Source organism: Sebastes fasciatus, chromosome 1 (assembly GCF_043250625.1).
Source record: "Sebastes fasciatus isolate fSebFas1 chromosome 1, fSebFas1.pri, whole genome shotgun sequence".
Classification (NCBI taxonomy): Eukaryota; Metazoa; Chordata; class Actinopteri; order Perciformes; family Sebastidae; genus Sebastes; species Sebastes fasciatus.
Window position 1 is genome coordinate 45,398,935 of NC_133795.1, and position 21,170 is coordinate 45,420,104.

Here is a 21,170-nt window from a genome sequence, read left to right on the forward strand (position 1 = left end):
GCCCAAATGAACCCTGTAGGTGGACTACTGGATTACTATCAGCAGATTATTTAAACAGCGTTTGTAGAGGAATGATTCCGTCCCAAGCTGTTTGATCACTATCAGCTGTCTGATCGCTATCAGCTGTCTGATCACTATCAGCTGTTTGATCGCTATCAGCTGTCTGATCGCTATCAGCTGTTTGATCGCTATCAGCTGTCTGATCGCTATCAGCTGTCTGATCGCTATCAGCTGTTTGATCCCTATCAGCTGTTTGATCGCTATCAGCTGTCTGATCGCTATCAGCTGTTTGATCGCTATCAGCTGTTTGATCGCTATCAGCTGTCTGATCGCTATCAGCTGTCTGATCGCTATCAGCTGTTTGATCGCTATCAGCTGTCTGATCGCTATCAGCTGTCTGATCGCTATCAGCTGTCTGATTGCTATCAGCTGTTTGATCGCTATCAGCTGTTTGATCGCTATCAGCTGTCTGATCGCTATCAGCTGTTTGATCGCTATCAGCTGTCTGATCGCTATCAGCTGTTTGATCGCTATCAGCTGTTTGATCACTATCAGCTGTTTGATCGCTATCAGCTGTCTGATCGCTATCAGCTGTCTGATCGCTATCAGCTGTCTGATCGCTATCAGCTGTTCGATCACTATCAGCTGTTTGATCACTATCAGCTGCTTGATCGCTATCAACTGTTTGATCGCTATCAGCTGTTCGATCACTATCAGTTGTTTGATCACTATCAGCTGTTTGATCACTATCAGCTGTTTGATCACTATCAGCTGTTTGATCAAATCAAATCAATTTATTTTTGTATAGCGTCAAATCACAATAGAAGTTATCTCAAGACACTTTATATATAGAGCAGGTCTATGACCGTACACCATAGTTTAGAGACCCAACAGGATCCACCAAGCGCACTGTGGCCAGGAACTATCATATTGTTGATCACTATTAGCTGTTTGATCACTATCAGCTGTTTGATCACTATCAGCTGTTTGATCACTGTCAGCTGTTTGATCACTATCAGCTCGTTGATCACTATCAGCTGTTTGATCACTATCAGCGGTTGATCTCTGTATTATTGATCTACCGTTTATATTGAAAATGAGGACAGAAGCAGCAGGTTAAATCACTGTTCATTTAACTTCAATAGAAGTTGGTTTATTATATTTTTTGTTAAATATTGCACTGACTTGTATCTTGAGAACTGAAGCAGCAGGTCCTGCAGTTGCACTTTTTATTATATTCTAATAAAAGTTGTATGTATTTGTCATTAATCGTTATGTTTACTTGTTTATATCCATAATTAATTTATCCCTGATCCCCTTACGAGAAAAACTTTGAGGAATCCTGACCTGCTCTGTCCAGTATCACATATTTATTTCACAGTCACACTGACTGAAGTTTTGGCAAAGAAAGTTACTGTATCGATTTCAAATCATTGAATCGTATCGTATCGCTCTAGATGAGCCAGAAATCGTCATTGAATCGTATCGGAACCATGGAAATTGTATCGTTGTAAAAACGTATCGTTACACCCCTATGATACTGTATTGATTTTTAATTAATAGTTTAAATGCAAAGATTGACTCAGTCAATACTTTATATAATTTCCAGAGAGATGTGTCCTCTCAGAGTAGTGCTGTGATGTTGGATGTTATGGGAACTGTGATAAATGCAAATGTCACGTCAATGTGACATCATGATTCGTATCGTATTGCCAGATTGTTGCCGATACACAGGCGGGTTGTGAAACGGTTAAAAGGAACAAAGATATTGATGCTTCACAAAATAAAGTTTTTATATTCAGATTTTCCTCTAATCTTTTTTTTTCTCAGTCATCATTTTATCCTTCAGATCTCTAAAAAGTATTGAAATAAATCAATGAATCAGCTCACATAGATTTGTTTTAAGAGGTCGGACAGACAGAAGGAGGACAGACAGAGGGAGGACAGACAGAGGTAGGACAGACAGAGGGAGGACAAACACTTCCTGTGACCACGTGTGACATCATCAATCAGAGTGATTGACGAGGAAACTTTTCAGATTAAAGCAGCAGGTGAAGGAGAGATGATGACAACACAGCAGCTCTGTGGTTCAGACAGACAGACAAGAAGACAGACAGGAGACAGTTAGACCGGTCCAGTATCTGGTTCAGAGTGATTGACAGACAAGAGACAGTGAGACAGACAGGAGACAGTGAGACCGGTCCTGTGTCTGGTTCAGAGTGATTGACAGACAGGAGACATTGAGAAGGACAGGAGACAGTGAGACAGCTGCAGCCTCCCTGAGACGAACACACAGCTCTTCTTGTTAGCAGCTGTAGATTGGAGCCAGATGTTGACTCTGCTACTGTAGATTGGAGCCAGATGTTGACTCTGCTACTGTTAGCAGTTTCACTCACTGCCTGACCGTTTTACTCTCCAGCTGCCTGCCTGTCTCACCCACTGACTTCCTGTCTCACCCACTGACTTCCTGTCTCACTGACTAGAAGAGGCTGATGGCTGACTCTATTCAGATCTATAGGACTATTAAGATAGACATCTATATCCATCCGCTGCATCCAGCTGCATGTATCTCTTGATTCATGAACTGCCACTCTGACCAACCCTCCAGTTTTCCTGTTTTTTTTCTCCAGATTTATGACAAATTTTCACACCTTTGTTTCCTCTTCGTTATCTCAGCGTCTCCGGCTCTGCGTGGCGTGTCTCGGCACTATGACTCTACTGTTTCCACCCAGACAACAATACAGCTGCACCAGATGTTGTTTCCTAGTGTGACGATGAGGAGGGCTGCTGGCGCCTCGTCCTCCTCAGAGAGAGAGAGACGGAGAAATACTCTAGCAAATTTCAGACGTCCTAGGAAAATAAAAAATTCTGTTTCTGAGGGAGCGTTTTAAGGGACGGGGGGCGTGCATGTAGTAACGTCTGGGCAGTGGCGTGCACAGACTCTCTGAGGGGCAAGAGATAAATACATGAATGAATGAAAATTGATGGATATTAGTTGATGCTGGTCTGATGCAGCTCAGAGGTGCCAATTACTCTGTTTTCTTTCCCGAGAATTAGAAGTAAAATTTAAAGTATTTAACATAGAAATTCTGTTGCAGTCAGCGCTCGAGCTGATGGACGTCCCGTCGCCCTGGGGCCGAAAAACGTAGGACCGGGGAGAATAAAAATAATTCTGGGACGAGAATTGAAAGAGAAATACCTGTTATATTAGAATGAACTGTGATGGAAATGATGCACGTTGTGTGTAGCGCACGGTTATTACTAAACCTGCTTGACAACATAAACTCACACACACACATACGTGCTTATAGACAATATCAGGACTTTTGAAAACAACGTGACAAATGGGGACGTGCTGTTCCCAAGGTCCTAGACACTTGGGAATCAAAGTATTATGCTTCTACGAATATATCCATCTGTTGAGATTTTGTCTAAGGCTACATTTTGGTCAGACCTGGTTTTAATGCTACGGAGGCTTTAGAACACTGTGGTGAGCTCAGAAAAATGAAAAATTTCTTCATTTTTCCGGGCGTCCTGATATTGAAGGTGTGTTATCATAGAATTGTCCTCATTTGTCATGAAAACAAGTACACGCACACACACACAGAGCGGAAATATTTTACAAAAAATAGAATAAACCAACTTCTATTACAGTTAAATGAACAGTGGTTTAACCTGCTGCTTCTGTCCTCATTTTCAGTATAAACGGTAGATCAATAATAAATTATTTAACACTAAATAAAGTTCATGGTGTAGGAGTAGCAGTGGGAGCGTGGACGGACTGGTCGTGTTGCCGTTGTATTTTATCTGACCTTTACATATTCTGCAGACAGCGAGTGATTTATCGAGGACATCTCCCTTTTTCTAAAAGCCAAAATGATTCCACACGCTGGACCTCAACCACGGCCTGAAAATCTCTCTCTGGTCCGGCTCTTCCTCGCCATCAGCCTGCTTTGCCTTGTGGTCGTCTTTCTGAGATCGGCGCTGCTGGCGCATGTCGATGACGTCATACACGGGGAGAGTGAACCGGAGTAACGTTTAACATTTCTTCACTATTAAAAGTGCTAAAAAATACGTCCATATAACGTTTGTCGTCCTTAACTACAAGGTGTAAATTCTTATTTACCTTGCAAATGGATTGGAGATCGATATACGTCCCCCGTGAAAGACAACTTGCCGAGTACCTATGGATGTAGTTGAATCGTAGGAATATAAATAGAGACATCGATGTAGTAGATGAATCGTTACACCCCTGAACAAACAGCATATACTGCCAACCTATGACCTCCAGCAGCCGCAGCGGCAACAGAAAAATGATTCCCAAGTCAACGAGGTAAACTAATGTTAGCAGTTAGTTAACATTAGACTGTTTGATGATTAACGGTTAATGGTTAACGTTACAGTTAACGCTCGCTAACCAGTCAGCAGCCGACGTTTGCATTTACCGTGAGTGAGCTGACGGTAACGTTACGGTAACTAAGAGGAATACAAAACACGCTGTGTGACTTAAAACTTGTTTTAAATGCCGACAAAACAAAACTCCGATGCAGAATGTGAGCCAGTGAATCTCCCTCCTGTCACCTGTCACCACTGTTCAGGGCTCTGACACTGAGTCTGTATCTCATTACAACTATCTGGAATTGGGATTCTCTGACTTTTATGCCTCTCATTCAGCAGCTAGTGAAAAAACGTACTGCCCGGACACACTAGGAACGTCAGGAGCGCGTGGCGGCTGCGTTACCTGTTGTTTTTTATTTTGGCGTCCGTGTTAACAGGTTAGAGCAGCATTTCACGCGCATCTCAGCTCCGTCTCTTCTAGAGAATAGAGGTCTCGCCTATTTTTGACGCGTGCCGTGCACATCTCCCAGCAACAACAGACAGTGAAAGTGCTCTATAGACTGTATATTAACATCATATCAGCTACATTACTACAGTTTCCATGTCTAGACATCTGTAGAATATGTCACAGACAGTGAAGGTGATCTATTGACTGTATATTGACATCATACCAGCCAGATTAATACAGTTTCGAGGTCTATAATATCAAAAATATGTTACAAAGATAAAAAAAAAAAGTAAAAACTTATTTTTAAATCAACACTTCCTGCTTTCATTTCAAAATAAAAGCACCAAGCGTTTTTTCTGTGGACAGAATTCCTTCATTTGTTAACACAAAGTTTTTATTCTGAAAAATGTGCCGGACAGTGTTCTAGAACATAGAGTGACTTGGAGAGCTCCATGAATGAATATGAGTTTTAATTGTGGATTATTACTATTATTTACAAATTACGACACGTTTCTGCACTGAGATTTATTACCAATTTTAAAGCCCTTAAAGCCGGTTTCCTCTGTTTGCGTTTGGTGTCACTGATTGTTACCATGGAAACTTGGTAAATGAATCATTGTGTTTCCATCCAGCATATGAATAATACGCCAATTTCTTAAGTAATTTTGTGTGTTATCACTTCACATTTTTTGCTTCAGGCTGCAGCAATATGAAGTCCTGGTAGGGAGGAGGACGGCATGGACGAACAGGTCAAACTAACACTTTGACCAGGAAACCGCTGCTCAAGTCAACGTTGATTTATTAACACTTAACTTACGTACGTTACTTCAATTAGCATACTTATTTTAATACAAACCAAGCTTTTACTAAACATAACGAAGTAGTTTTGTTTGAATTCACACCGTTATCCAGCTCAGAAATTGACCTATCAGTCCCATCAGTCCCATCAGTCCACCTGTCTATATAACTGTCTACCCATATATATATAATGCCTGCACAGAGCATCAGCTCCAGGCAGCCAGTGTGAACCCAGAGCATCACTCACTCCCTCACTCAACGGCACCTCTTGTTCTTCAGATTATTATAATTCGAGTACTAAATCTCTTTTCTTCCTTCATTAAATCTCTTCATTTTAAACACACTACAGAAATGTTAAGATACGGTTTTCTTTCTAACTTTATAGCGATCAGAGAAACAAAGATAAATCTCTTCACAACAACCCAAATGTGTTTTTAACCTCATTAATTATCAGCAGCAGACTGGAGTCTCTGACCACAGGTTAACAGGTTAATGTTGAAGGTCTGTAGGAGTCAGAAGCAGCTTCTGATCTCCTGAATAAAGACTTCATTATTTTGTCTATAAAATGTCAGAACAGTGAACATGCTGATCAGTTTCTCAGAGGACATAACTAATGTTGAATATAAAATAATAATAAAATAAATAATAAGGTGACGGGCGCTGATATCAGTTATACATCTTAAGATATTCAGTTTATCATCATTTAAGACGAATAAAAGCAGCTAATCATCATATTTAGAAGCCGAACAAGAGATGATGAAAATCTGTTAATGAAAACAGCATCTGGTTGATTCTCTCTGTGGCATCAAACAGTCACAGCACTAATACTAATAATTATATTATCACTAATAATAGTATTATTTCACTGCAGGCATCATGTCTAACAGTCAGTAATAATATGAATTATATTATCACTAATAATGATTTTATTACCCTGCAGGCATCATGTCAAACAGTCACAGCACTAATAATAATAATAATTATATTATCACTAATAATAGTATTATTACCCTGCAGGCATCATGTCCAACAGTCACAGCACTATTCATAATAATTATATTATCACTAATAATAATATTATTATCCTGCAGACATCATGTCCGTCTGCTTCTCTTCACTCTTCATTATCAGGACGTTTAATTGGAGCATTAATCATTTCATAATGAAACCCTCTAACAGTTTGTCTCCTCTCATCTTTACACCCTCCAGAGAGCTCCAGGAGCCAGACCGGGTTCTCCTCTCTACTGTACCCGGCTCCTCTGACCCCAGACACGGTCAGCCCGCTGACTCACCTGGGCACGCTGCTGGCCGGACACGACGCTCCGAGGACCGGATGGGACAGGTAAGACAGGCGACCCAGGGCCAGCTGCTGCTCAATATGTCCCGGGTTAAGACAGAGAGAGGGGGGTTGGGGGGTCTAGGTCTGATGTAGTTTATCCAGGACCTGATAGTCTCCGTGCCGGGAGGATGCGTTGAGGACGGCGGGAGCGCGCTCTGCTCGGTTCACCGGAGGAATGAGCTGCTGGACGAGTCAACCGGAGGAGGACAAGTAGCAGTGGAGGCAGAGACCCCACCCGGCAGAAACCCCACCCACCTCACTACAGACCAGAACCACGGGGAGGGACACACCGAGCTCATGCGGGCAGTATGGAGAGGTGGAGGGGTGGAGGGAGGTGAAGAGAGGTGGAGGGGTGGAGGGAGGTGGGGAGGTGGAGAGAGGTGGAGAGGTGGAGGGAGGTGGAGAGAGGTGGAGGGGTGGAGGGAGGTGAAGAGAGGTGGAGGGGTGGAGGGAGGTGGAGAGGTGGAGGGAGGCGGAGAGAGGTGGAGGGGTGGAGAGGTGGAGGGAGGTGAAGAGAGGTGGAGGGGTGGAGAGGTGGAGAGGGGTGGAGAGGTGGAGGAAGGTGGAGGGGTGGAGAGAGGTGGAAGGAGGTGGAGGTAGGTGGAGGGAGGTGGAGAGGGGTGGAGGGAGGTGGAGAGAGGTGGAGAGGTGGAAGTAGGTGGAGAGAGGTGGAGGGGTGGAGGGAGGTGGAGGTAGGCGAAGAGAGGTGGAGGGAGGTGGAGAGAGGTGGATAGGTGGAGGGAGGTGGAGAGGTGGAAGTAGGTGGAGAGAGTTGGAGGGGTGGAGGTAGGTGGAGAGAGGTGGAGGGAGTTGGAGAGAGGTGGAGGGAGGTGGAGAGAGGTGGAGGGAGGAGGAGAGAGATGAAGAGGTGGAGGGAGGTGGAGGGGTGGAGGGAGGTGAAGAGAGGTGGAGGGGTGGAGAGGAGGAGAGAGGTGGAGAGGTGGAGAGAGGTGGAGGGAGGGGGAGAGGAGAGAGGTGGAGCGGTGGAGGGAGGGGGAGAGGTGGAGGGAGAGGGAGAGGTGGAGAGAGGTGGGGCCGTCGTGCACGACTCAGTCAGTCCGTCCGTCACTGACTGACTTTAAGTTTAATTGACAAGAAAAATGTAAAGTTACAAGCTAAAAATGGATGCAAAAATGAAGTGTAATCCAAAATAAATTCATACATATATATGAAGTGATCAAGGGGCCTCCTCTCTCTCTCATATTATGATAGGTCGGTAAGGTCGCTTCTTTTGGGCTTTTTTTGGGGGGGGAGGAGTTGCTACTTCTTGGCTTGTTTCTCTCGCAACATCTGGCAACACTGTCAGAGTCCATCAGAGTCCGTCAAGGTCAGTCGGACTTCGTCAGAGTCCGTCAGGGTTAGTCAGGGTCAGTCAGAGTCCTTCAGCGACCGTCAGCGTCCATCAGGGTCCGTCAGAGTCCATCAGGGTCAGTCGGAGTCCGTCAGAGTCAGTCAGAGTCCGTCAGGGTCCATCAGGGTCAGTCAGAGTCCGTCAGAGTCAGTCGGAGTCCGTCAGAGTCCGTCAGAGTCCGTCAGGGTGCATCGGCATCAGTCAGAGTCCGTCAGAGTCAGTCAGAGAGCAGGAGTTCTCTTTAGGAGGTGAAAGCAAGTTCCTCCTTCTCCTCCACTAGAACAACCTGTAGACCAGAGCAGGAGTTCTCTTCAGGAGGTGAAAGAACATTCCTCCTCCTCCTCCACTAGAACAACCTGTAGGCCAGAGGAGGAGTTCTCTTCAGGAGGTGAAAGTACGTTCCTCCTCCTCCACTAGAACAACCTGTAGTCCAGAGGAGGAATTCTCTTTAGGAGGTGAAAGGTACGTTCCTCCTCCTCCTCCACTAGAACAACCTGTAGACCAGAGGAGGAATTCTCTTTAGGAGGTGAAAGCAAGTTCCTCCTTCTCCTCCACTAGAACAACCTGTAGACCAGAGGAGGAATTCTCTTTAGGAGGTGAAAGTACGTTCCTCCTCCTCCTCCACTAGAACAACCTGTAGACCAGAGCAGGAGTTCTCTTTAGGAGGTGAAAGTACATTCCTCCTCCTCCACTAGAAAAACCTGTAGACGAGAGGAGGAGTTCTCTTCAGGAGGTGAAAGAACGTTCCTCCTCCTCCTCCACTAGAACAACCTGTAGGCCAGAGGAGGAGTTCTCTTCAGGAGGTGAAAGTACGTTCCTCCTCCTCCACTAGAACAACCTGTAGTCCAGAGGAGGAATTCTCTTTAGGAGGTGAAAGGTACGTTCCTCCTCCTCCTCCACTAGAACAACCTGTAGACCAGAGGAGGAATTCTCTTAAGGAGGTGAAAGTACGTCCTCCCCTCCCCCGTCTCTTCTCTCTGTGGTTCTGTGTTCTCTGTGTAAAATACCAGAGGGTCTGAGCTCCCGACACACTGAACTTTGACCTTTGTAGAGGGGAAGGTCTAATTTAGGCTACTGCTGGCACCTTGGTGACTGACACACACACACACACACACACACACACAGAGCCAGTCAAGTGTGATCCCTGAACTGTGAACTCAGCTCAGCAGGCCGACGTTCCTCCTCACAAGGAGCAGCTCTCCTCTGAATACATGCACCACTGTGTGAGGAAGAAACAAGGTTATTCAGCCAAGTTATCTGGAAATAGACACATCCAGATAAATATAACATGTCCAGGCCTTCACGATGCATCGATAGATAGATGGATGGATGGATGATTCAAGGCTTTACTTACTTACGTACGTCAGCATATTTCAGAATAAAATCCGGAGAGTGTTGCTAGTGTTACGGCGTGCTCCTTGATCTCTTTAGTGTAAGGTGGTCATATAACTCAGCAGTCTATAGTCAGTCTTTTTCTCCTCTTGACGTTCTGATAAAATCAAACAAGTTTAATATTATCGTGAGTTCAATGACGTTCGATGGGACAGTGGTTAGCTAGCTATAGCTTAGTCAGCTGGGATTTCGAGGGCTGCGGCGTTTTGTCCACTTGTTTTTCAAAAGTTTTTATCTTGTAAATAGTGACCCAGCAAGATCCCGTCTTTGCAAAATATTTTAGTCTGTGATCAAAAACTCTGTGACTTAAGACTTAGATGTGAGAGGATGTCAGACTTCAGTCTTTTAAAAGTCTTTTCAAAGTCTGCTAGTAGATGGTAGGAGTAAGTAAACCTACCAGGTAGCGAACAGAAACTGACCCGCCGTCCCTCAAACTGACACTAGAGAAGGACATGAAGCGTGGGGCCACTGACCGTCAGTATTTGACAAGCTGAGAGTGAGAACGTGTTGGCCAGGCATGTATCATATCATATCTTTTATCACATGTCATGTCATGTCATATCATTAACATGTATTGTTTGTTTAAAACAATACGGATTGCCTGATAATGGTAAGAACAACAAGTTGTGGTTTTACCAGCTGACTACGAGACAATTTACTATTTATTTACCAGACCATTTTTTGTCAGGGTGAAAAACGAATGAGCATCTTTCCTAAAATATTGAAATATTCTTTTTAAAACAATGACTGAAATATTCAAGTCTTTATTGAATTTGTTCCGAATTATTGTACTATGAAAAAATCCCATCGACACGTTTATTAATCGTGTTTCATGCACTGGTACACTGTTTTTGTCACAAACTCTTTTTTTTTCGTATATTTCCATGTCTTCCTCCTCTTCCTCCTCTTCCTCCTGTCGTGTCAGCAGTCTTCATTATGAGCAGCATTCCAGCCCGCGGCCCCACGGCCCCACGGCACTACTCCTCATTACGTCGTTACTGCAGAGAGGAAATGCAGCTAATGTGACAGCTGCTATTGTTAGTGGAGCGACGGGGCCACTCCTTCCGTCACTCACCTGCTGCTCACTTCAGCTTTCAAAATCTAATCACACACATGAGTTTGAGACCTCGTTTCTGTTTCAATCTAATCACCAACAAACACTTTGAAATGAAATGCTCAAACTGAAGGATGAATGATTTTTAATCACATTTCAGATAAGCGGGGCTACCTTGTGATTGACAGGTTGCTGCCACAGCGTTGTCCGGTCTGGGAGTTGTCCGTGTTTTCGTCTTAGAACTTTAACCCTTTCACAGTGTGTTAAAATCAAAGTTAATTATAACCTTTTTGGTCGCCTAAAAATGTCTTATTCAATGTTCGGTTGAACTTAGCTCCACCCTCTCATGTCACTTCTGGTTGCAAAAAAACAAGATGGTGACCGCTAAAAACCAAGACGACGATGGCCAAAAACCAAGATGGTGACGGCTAAAAAAAATTCCAAGATGGAGACGGCAAAAAACTAAGATGATGACAGCCAAATTCCGAGATGGAGACGGACAAAAACCAAGATGGTTACGGCCAAATACCAAGATGGTTACGGCCAAATACCAAGATGGTGACTGCCAATTACCAAGACGGTGACGGCCAAATACCATGACGACGGTGGACAAAGATTAAGAGGGTGACGGTCAATTACCAAGATGGTGACGACTAAAAAACAAGATGGTGACGGCCAAAATGCCGAACTCGAGGTTTCAAAACTGCACAGTTCACGAACCAATAGATGACGTCACGGTGACTACGTCCTCTTCTTATATACAGTCTCTGGGTTGAACGTACGTTCTGCGTATCACAGCTCAGCTGACAGTCACCAGAGCTCCACTGCTAAAAGCTGATGATTCAGTCCGAGACGATGGTGATTTATTGGAGTCCGTTCAGTTTGAAGATACCGTGTTAATGATTTGTTTGTACATACACTGAACACCTATAGAATACCACGTATAGAATAGTCCTGGGCGTCAGATCTCGACAGATCTCAGACTGTGGACGTATTAGTTGAACTGATCATGGATTATAACCTTTTATTTCTGTTCCTTTGTGTTTAGCTGCACATGACTGGATGAGACTTTCTGGGCTCTGAAATAAGACGGCTTCGTGGTTTGAAAGTTCACAATACAAAGATTAATAATTAAGCTTGTGTGCTGTTTGAGATTTACTGGCAGCAGTTTAACAGACGTCTCTTTTATAGCTGTGAGGGAAGTTTTCAGTTGACCACCAGGATGAATGAACAGTGTGACCCTCCAGCTCTGTTAACACCTCCATGAGACAAACACACACACATATACAACACGGTATTTCCTGGTTGTTTGTGACTGACGACCTTCTTGTCCAATCAGGAGACTGGACCTGGGGTTTGAAGGCTGTCAGTTACTGGGCACAACGAGGGAACCAGGAAGAGAAGCTCACGCTGACCAGAGCGTCACCATCCTGCACGCCAAGGTCGCTCAGAAGTCCTACGGCAACGAGAAAAGGTTTGATGATGTTTCCGAGGAGCTTTTCAGACAGTTAGGTGAATAAACACGCAACAAACTCAAAGTACACTCATAGCTCAGTGTCACCTCCAGTCCTGAGAAGACCAAAAATTAGCATACTTCAACTTTATTTTATGAAGTATATTTCCCCGAAGTATAATTTATGTAGTAAGTTTTTTTAGTTTATAAAAGTATACTTTTAAGTGTACTTTAAACTTTGAGTACACAACTAGTTTACATCTAAGTTGTATTTTGTACTGCAACTATACTATGAACTATATTACAAGTGGCGGGAGGTGGAGAGCTCGGCGCCCGGCAGCAGCGCCTCCTCCGCCGGTCCCCGCTGGGAGCCGACTCTACGCTGGTGGAGGACCAGGCCGTATTACAGGGCCCGCTGGAGGGAAGGGAGGCATGGGTAGAACCAGAACCGGGACTGAGGGGGGAACACTGTCAGACCCTGCTGCAGTAAAATGAGAGGTTTTCTAAAGGGAGTCTGGTGCTTGGAAACACTACGGCTTTTGTCCACAGGGACCGCCAAAATCAACACAAAATGAGAGTTCCTCGTAGTAACTTTAAAGTAAAAGTATCAACACATCTGAAGATACATGCTGTGTTAAAGCATAAAGCAGCATATTTACCCACTCCCATGTTGATAAAAGGATTAAATACTTGACAAATCTCCTGTTAAGGTACATTTTGAACAGATAAAAATATACGATTAATCTGCGATTAATCGTGATTAAATATTTGAATTGATTGACAGCCCTAGTCCCAATACATAGTGTGTCAAATACAGAATGCCAAAAATACCAGGATGTCCTACTACATCCGGTCACATTTTCAGTATGAAGCCAACATGCTGTTCTGGATATTCTGACCCACAATCCTCTGCACAGTGTTTATATGAGCAAGAGGGTCAAAGTAGTAACAAACAAACGCAGTAGTATGTCCCATAGTATGCATACTGCGTGTAACAGTACGTAGTCTGTGAGAGCAGTTGCAGTACGTACTAAAAGTAAAATGAAGAGTGTGAAGTTTGGACCACACATTATTATTAATAATAATAATAATAATAATAAATACAAACATTTCATCAGAATACAGGTGATGTTCATGTTTGATTCTGACCCACAGGTTCTTCTGCCCTCCTCCGTGTGTTTACATCAGCGGTCATGGATGGAGAGTCATGCAGGACCATCTGAAAGGTGAGGAAAATAAAATATAGTCCATTTTAGAAATAAAACGTCTGTTCCTCCCTTCATCCCTCCATTGTCCCCCCATTCTCCTCCAGCTGCTGGCGGTGCAGACTCGGTGTATCGGCTGTCTGGTTACATGTGTCTGGACAGCTCCGCTCAGTCTCAGGCCGACGCATTCAAACTGGTGTTCGATGAGCAGCCAAACTGCAGGGTGAGTGCACTGATGTAATGCCACGTGCATACCTGTCTGTCATACCTCTCTGTCTGTCTGTCTGTCTGTCTGTCTGTCTGTCTGTCTGTCTGTCCGTCTGTCTGTCCACGCAGCCTCCACCCGTCTGTCACATTCCCTCAATGACACCAATTATCTGGAAGTTCGGCCTTCGTCCGGCTCAATTATCTTCTACATTCCTCTCCAGCAACAGGAGCTCTGCTGGGTCCATATATTCCCTCCTCCTCCTCCTGTTCCTCCTCCTCCTCAGCAGCAGCAGTGGATGAAGACACATCCGTATTTACATACTGATTTTATAGGTTTCTTATTTTCACACATTATCAGTATAAATCAATTTACATCAGACGTCAGACATCATTCAAGAGATGAATGAAGACCAACTGGTCAGAAGTACAATCAAACATACGTCAGATCACACTGAAGTCTACGAGATCTTCAGTTTTCTGTCCCCCTAAAGGGGGCGTGGCCTTGACTTTTAGTGAAGTATCCGTATGTGGCTGTCTGATGTATTAAGGTTTTTCCTTATCTTTTATTAATAAAGGAGAAATCTTTCATTGAGAAGTTGTTCCCACTTTGTACTCATCCAGAGGTCCAACACTGTCCTCCATCTTCCCTCCCCAGGACGACTTGTGGAGTCAGTAAAGTGTCTGTGAGACGGTCAACAGTGTCTGAGACCTCGTCCTCCACAGACAGTCACTGTGAGACAGATAGAAAGCAGAATCTGTCTTTTTTTTTTTAAATCTGTCACACAACTTCCTCCATCACTTGTCGGCTGTATAAACAAGTGAAAATGAGTCAGCTGAAGGAACCTTTTAGTTCCTTAAAAGTAGTTCCAGGGACTAAAAGACGGGAACTTTCGGTGGAAACCTGGCTAAAGTCCCTCACACTCTCTCTCTGTCTGTCTCTGTGCTCCAGATGTTTGCCTCTGCCAAGTCGCTGTTCATCTCTGATCAGGACAAGAGGAAACACTTCTGCCTGCTGCTACGACTCTTCCTGGGCAACAGACAGGAAGTGGGTTCGTTCCAGAGCCGGATGATCAAAGTCATCTCTAAACCGTCCCAGAAGAGACAGTCCATGAAGAACGCCGACCGTGAGTTCAGTCACACTGTCCACTGACAGGGTGGGACGTAAACTAGTGGTTGAATCTAATAGACAGTTTCAGTCACATGTTAACATGTTTTATATATGTGTGTGTGTGTGTGTGTGTGTGTGTGTGTGTGTGTGTGTGTGTGTGTGTGTGTGTGTGTGTGTGTGTGTGTGTGTTTTCAGTGTGTATCTCCTCGTGCTCCAGAGTAGCTTTGTTCAACCGTTTACGCTCTCAGACGGTCAGCACTCGCTACCTCTCAGTGGACAGAGGAGCCTTCATCGCCAGCGCCAGACACTGGACCGCCTTCACCATCACCCTGGGTACACATGTGTGTGTGTGTGTGTGTGTGTGTGTGTGTGTGTGTGTGTATAGTGTAATAAATATATAAATGTCAGTTAGATGGTAATCTGCATGTGAAGTCAAACGGTTATAATAATCATCCACACACAGTGATCAATCAAGAGGTTTCTACTGTAGTTAATAATGTCGTCATTTCTCTGACATCTATTCATCTGTGAGTCGACATCAGGAGTTCAGAGTCTTTGTCAAAGACTCTGAATCAGGATGAACATCAGACGCGTTACGTTTCAATAAATACAGTCAGTGTGAGCTTATTTATTTAACTCAGTGGACCTCCCACCTCCAAAACCTAAACCACACACACACACACACACATACACACACACACACACACACGTTTGTCTTTATTCATCTGTTGATAGAAACGTAGGAAAAAAATGTTTTATGGGAAAAAGTTTGAATAAGATTTGAATATGTGTTAATTTGTGTGTGTGTGTGTGTGTGTGTGTGTGTGTGTGTGTGTGTGTGTGTGTGTGTGTGTGTGTGTGTGTGTGTGTAGTGGAGGACCAGCGTGCTGACCAAGGCGACTTTGTGCTGAGTGAAGGCTTCATCTGTTACGGCTGTGTGGTCCAGTTAGTGTGCACTGAGTCTGGAGTCGCTCTGCCACCCATGGTAACATACACACACACACACACACACACACACACACACACACACACATACACACACACAGATGTATAACAGTATACTGTATATATTCTAGTCGATCAGTCGATGACATAAACTGATTTAAATGATAATGAACGTTGTCGATGTCTTCCAAACAACATGTTTCGAGAAAGTATGAATTGAATATGTCTTTGATTGTATATAATTATAAGTATAGTTATTACACCGCTGTGTTGAATACTCGATTATGATTGGTAAATCACGGCATTCGGTCTGTTATTTCTATATAAGCCGTTGCTATGTATAACAGACCGTTGCTATGTATAACAGACCGTTGCTACGTATAGCAGAGCGTTGCTACGTACAGCAGAGCGTTGCTACGTACAGCAGACCGTTGCTACGTACAGCAGACCGTTGCTATGTATAACAGACCGTTGCTATGTATAGCAGACCGTTGCTACGTATAGCAGACCGTTGCTACGTACAGCAGACCGTTGCTACGTATAACAGACCGTTGCTAAGTATAGCAGACCGTTGCTACGTATAGCAGACCGTTGCTACGTATAGCAGACCGTTGCTACGTATCGCTGATTTTCCAGCTCAGCTCAGGAAATTAACCCTAATGCTAGGTTATTTTCAGCTGTGTGCATCACTTTTTAGTGTCACTTGGAAACAGTTTACGTTGTCGCAGTGCAGCTATGTGTTGTCAAATTGATGAAGAGGTTGTTTTTTTTATTCTGCTTGTCTTTTGTCTATTTACAGTGCGTTGAGCTCTCAGGGCCACCATACAAGGATGATCATACTTGCCAACCCTCCCGATTTTCATCGACCTCTCCCAGTTTCCTCCCGATGTCACAATTCTCCAGATCTTTTTTTTTTCCTTTTTCGTTATCTCAACCTGTTTCTGGCGCGACACAGCGTGTATCAGCCCTACTGTTTCCACGCGGAAACCCGGATGACAACACCTAATGTTGTTTTCTGGCGGTGGAGAGCTGCTCGCAACACGACGCAGTTTGAGCTGCGCTCACCGCACATCACAACGCACAGCACCCGAAGTCTGGCTTTTCTTCGACGCAGTGAAAAGTCGTCATGGCGCGACGCAAACCGTTATGGTACGTGTCCACAGCGGCGTTTTTTATCGCGAGGGGACACGCTGCTTCCTAGCTTTGGACATTTGATGGGAAACAAGGCTCTCCCCACCTGATTGGACAAACTCTTTCCCTCGCGGGCTGTTGCTCCCAACTTTCAACCGGAAACAACATGGCGGCTCGTTTGGAAACTTTCTTCTCTTACTTCATGAAAATAGTTCACCGAAATGTGTTTCTGAAAACATCTGAGGTGAGAAGTAATCCATGCAGTTGCTGAATCTGTCTTTATTCTAGATCAGTGGTTAGTTTAAAAGATTCTCTGGAGTTTCCAGAGAAGGCGAGTTGCGTCGGACACCCCTGATTTGCATAGTAGCCGAGACCTCAACTTTATGTAAATGAGGAACGATTGTCGTGACGCCCCGTCTCTCGAATCACGCCACCACGCTACCAGAATGCATTGCACGGCTGCTTACATAGACAATGAATGGGAAGCGTCGAAAGGACGGAGGCTGTGGACACATACTTAGACATAACATGTTTCAGAAGTCAGTGGTGGCGTCGTCACGTTGTGTCTGAGAGGAGCTTCAGTGAGAGAAGGGGAGAGAAATTGAGAGAACTAAGAGAAAGAAATACTCAAGCAGGAGCAGAAATGAATGAATAAAAACTGATGAATATTAGTTTATACCAGAGATTCACACACCAAGTTCACACCAGAGAATCATTCAGTTTTTTCTTCCTGAGAATTAAAAGTAAAATTTTATTTTAAAGTATTGAAGATTAAAAATGCTGTTGCAGTGAACTTATTATTTTGTTATTTGTATTCTTTAAAAGTCACAGGAATGCAGGAAACAAAGTCTCTGAACCTCTAATGTGTCTGGTGGAGGACCCCCAGACCCACCACTGTGGGTCAGAAATCCTCCCTATGTTTGAAGTCTCAAGGTTGGCGAGTGTGAGGACGACTGTTGTTCATTTAGGATTAATCAGCGTTGGGTTTTAGTCCAGCAGGAAGTCTCTCGTTAGTCTGAGTAGTGCAGCACTGATGCATTGTGGGTGGATCTTTCCTGTTAAAACACAGTGAAAGCAGTAGTGGGATCTAAAACCGACCCTGTAGGAAGACCGTAGCCGCTCTGATCCTATACGTCTTACAGATGTGTGTGTGCAGCTGTTAAAGCCTGACCTCCACGTTAAATTAAACCTCTTAACAGAATCCTTCACAGTCTGCTGAGCAGACTCTTTCTGCTGTCATAACAACCCTGAAGCTCTATTATCACCACGCTGCACCTCTACATGTTGTTCTACTGAGGCCTTCAGCTGCTGCGTTTGTTTGGAGACACGGAGGTTCTTCTTGCTGACTGTCGGCTGATTGTGGTCTGTGAAGGTAGACGGTGAGACCAGAACCTTCAGCTGGATCAGCAGCTGTGTGAATAGGAGTGTTTAGATATAGTGTGTGTGGTGCAGTGGAGGGGGGGTGTTTGAATGTGTTAATACTCAGGATTAGGGCTCAAGGTCTGGAGACACCTGGATGGATCAGACTAGAGACCTAGAGCATTCAGAGGATGGATGGATCAATCTAGAGACCAAGAGCATTCAGAGGATGGATGGATCAAACTAGAGACATAGAGCCTTCGGAGGACAGATGGATCAGACTAGAGACCTAGAGCATTCAGAGGATGGATGGATCAGACTAGAGACCTAGAGCATTCAGAGGATGGATGGATCAAACTAGAGACCTAGAGCATTCAGAGGATGGATGGATCAGACTAGAGACATAGAGCCTTCGGAGGACAGATGGATCAGACTAGAGACCTAGAGCATTCAGAGGTTGGATGGATCATACTAGAGACCTAGAGCATTCAGAGGATGGATGGATCAAACTAGAGACCTAGAGCATTCAGAGGATGGATGGATCAGACTAGAGACCTAGAGCATTCAGAGGATGGATGGATCAGACTAGAGACCTAGAGCATTCAGAGGATGGATGGATCATACTAGAGACCTAGAGCATTCAGAGGATGGATGGATCAGACTAGAGACCTAGAGCATTCAGAGGATGGATGGATCAAACTAGAGACCTAGAGCATTCAGAGGATGGATGGATCAAACTAGAGACCTAGAGCATTCAGAGGATGGATGGATCAAACTAGAGACCTAGAGCATTCAGAGGATGGATGGATCAGACTAGAGACATAGAGCCTTCGGAGGACAGATGGATCAGACTAGAGACCTAGAGCATTCAGAGGATGGATGGCTTTCCTAGCGACATTGACAATAAGGGGGTTTCTGAGCAGTTTACACTCGCTATTCAATCACTGAAAAATGAAATTCTTGCAGAAATCTCCAAATGTCAAAAGTTTTTGATCCCAAATCACAGCATGGCTTTTTCTAGGTGTTCCTCATGGTCTTGGTGTCTTAATGTGGTATTTTTGGAGGGATTATTGATCATTTTGATCAATTCTCCAGTGGTAAAAAAAAATGGTTAAATTTAGCACCAAATCAGTGTAACAAATGGTATCAACCCAAAAATTGCTGCAACAACTAATGAGACATAATAGAGCATTGGGATGACCATCATATACTTCTATCATAATGTTCTAAACCCTCATACACTAGAACAACCTGACCCACCGTGCTGAGCTGCATCTTAAATTAATCTCCAGGTTCCAGTTTTCAGATGATGTACACCAGGGGTGCACACACTTTTTCAGCATGCGAGCTACTTATAAAATGACCAAGTCAAAATGATCTACCTACTATAAAAATGCAAAACATATATTTATTTATAAATATATTGAGTATTCTTTATATGTACAATATATGTTGGTGTACCTTGCATAACTGCATGAACCCATATTGTACAATATAACTCTGTAAATTTTTTGTCATTACCTTACTCTGATGACTTGCACTGAATGGAATCAGCCAGGGATGCATAGTCCGGACAGTAGCTGCTGATAGCCAGCCTCAAGCACACTTCCAAATGATCATCAGTCAAGGTGGAACGGTATTTGGACTTAATAATCTTCATGTGGGAAAAGGCTGACTCGCATAAATAAGTGGAGCCGAATAATGCAGTGAAGGAGGTAGCACATTTCCTCATGTTGGGGTACTTTTCCTCTGTGAGTAAGTTCCAGAACTGTCCATGAGCCCTGGACTTAAGCTGAATGTCAGCTTGTAGTGTCAAAATCTCATCCTCCACTCCAGATGAGTTCAGGTGAAACAGTGTTGCAATTTTTGATGCAAGTGAATCAGCCTCAGCATCTTCCCGAAAAGGGTAGCACATGAATGTAGCGACTGGCTCCAGTAAAACAACGTCTTGAAAGCGTCTGTCAAACTCTGACAGACAGTTCTCAATCTGCTCTGATAGGCTGACGTCTATTTTTTAATTTTTAATTTTTTTTTTTTTTTTTAATGCCATGCGATCTACCCACACTACCTTTGCGATCGACCGGTAGATCGCGATCGACGTATTGGGCACCCCTGATGTACACCATATGTGACATCTACTGCTGACCTGCTATCTCCCCCTAAAGACCCCCTGTACCCCCCTAAAGACCCCCTGGACCCCCCTAAAGACCCCCTGTACCCCCCTAAAGACCCCCTGGACCCCCCTAAAAAAGACTAATACAGGTCTATTGTAAAGAAGGGTGGAGTGGAACCGTAATGAGAATCTAATTAATGTCCTCATTTTGTCTTTTTCAAAGCACAAATAAATAACATCTAAATCTAAATAAAACCATACAGGAGCTCAGGGTGTCCTGGGACCAGGGCTGTCCCTAATGTCCCTTTATATAGTGACAGATGTAAGAGCTCCCTGTGATCATCCAGCTATCATTATAATAAAATATCATCTTGACTCTTCAGAGGACATCTGTCTCGTTGGTGTCTCCAGGTGATCCGAAAGGTCAACAAGCAGCACGCCATCCTGGACGTGGACGAGCCCGTCTCTCAGCTCCACAAGTGTGCCTTCCAGTTCCGAGACAACCCACACGCATACCTGTGTTTATCCAATGACAGCATCATACAGTACCAGGTGAGACACCCCCCCCCCCCCCCCCCTCTCTGACGTCCCCTCCATCCTGGTCCTCCCTCTCTAACGTCCCCTCTGTCCTCTGGTCCTCCCTCTCTAACATCCCCTCCGTCCTGGTCCTCCATCCTGGTCCTCCCTCCAGGCCCTGTCCAACGTCAGAGACCCCAGCAGAGTGGTGCTGAACGACGGGTCCTGCTGGACCATCATCGGAGTGGAAGCGGTGGAGTTCACCTTTAATCAGGGTCCCGCCTGCATCCAGACACCAGTCACTCCGTTTCCTGTCATCACCGGGTTAGAGGTGAGTCCCACCAGCAGACCTGAGGACACTTCAGCACCTTCACATGATAACACATCTGCTCTTCACTCAGCGCCAGGTCGGC

The 21,170-nt window shown here is 44.4% G+C and overlaps 2 protein-coding genes across 3 annotated transcripts in view; one reads left to right on the forward strand and one right to left on the reverse strand.

Annotated features, from left to right (window-relative positions):
* The window catches only part of matn4 (matrilin 4), a 47,533-nt gene extending 40,395 nt beyond the window's left edge, over positions 1-7,138 (reverse strand). For both annotated transcript variants that reach the window (XM_074649717.1, XM_074649716.1), the window contains exon 1: positions 6,877-7,138. The gene's annotated coding sequence lies outside the window, so the exon portion shown is untranslated. The remainder of the gene's footprint in view (positions 1-6,876) is intronic.
* rbpjl (recombination signal binding protein for immunoglobulin kappa J region-like) overlaps positions 1-21,170 on the forward strand; it is a 32,000-nt gene that overhangs the window by 3,058 nt on the left and 7,772 nt on the right. The window contains exons 3-11 of the mRNA XM_074649718.1: positions 6,794-6,926; positions 12,060-12,194; positions 13,329-13,399; positions 13,486-13,601; positions 14,535-14,709; positions 14,889-15,026; positions 15,566-15,678; positions 20,653-20,793; positions 20,933-21,088. Of these exons, the coding sequence (XP_074505819.1) occupies positions 6,794-6,926; positions 12,060-12,194; positions 13,329-13,399; positions 13,486-13,601; positions 14,535-14,709; positions 14,889-15,026; positions 15,566-15,678; positions 20,653-20,793; positions 20,933-21,088 (1,178 nt within the window). The remainder of the gene's footprint in view (positions 1-6,793; positions 6,927-12,059; positions 12,195-13,328; positions 13,400-13,485; positions 13,602-14,534; positions 14,710-14,888; positions 15,027-15,565; positions 15,679-20,652; positions 20,794-20,932; positions 21,089-21,170) is intronic.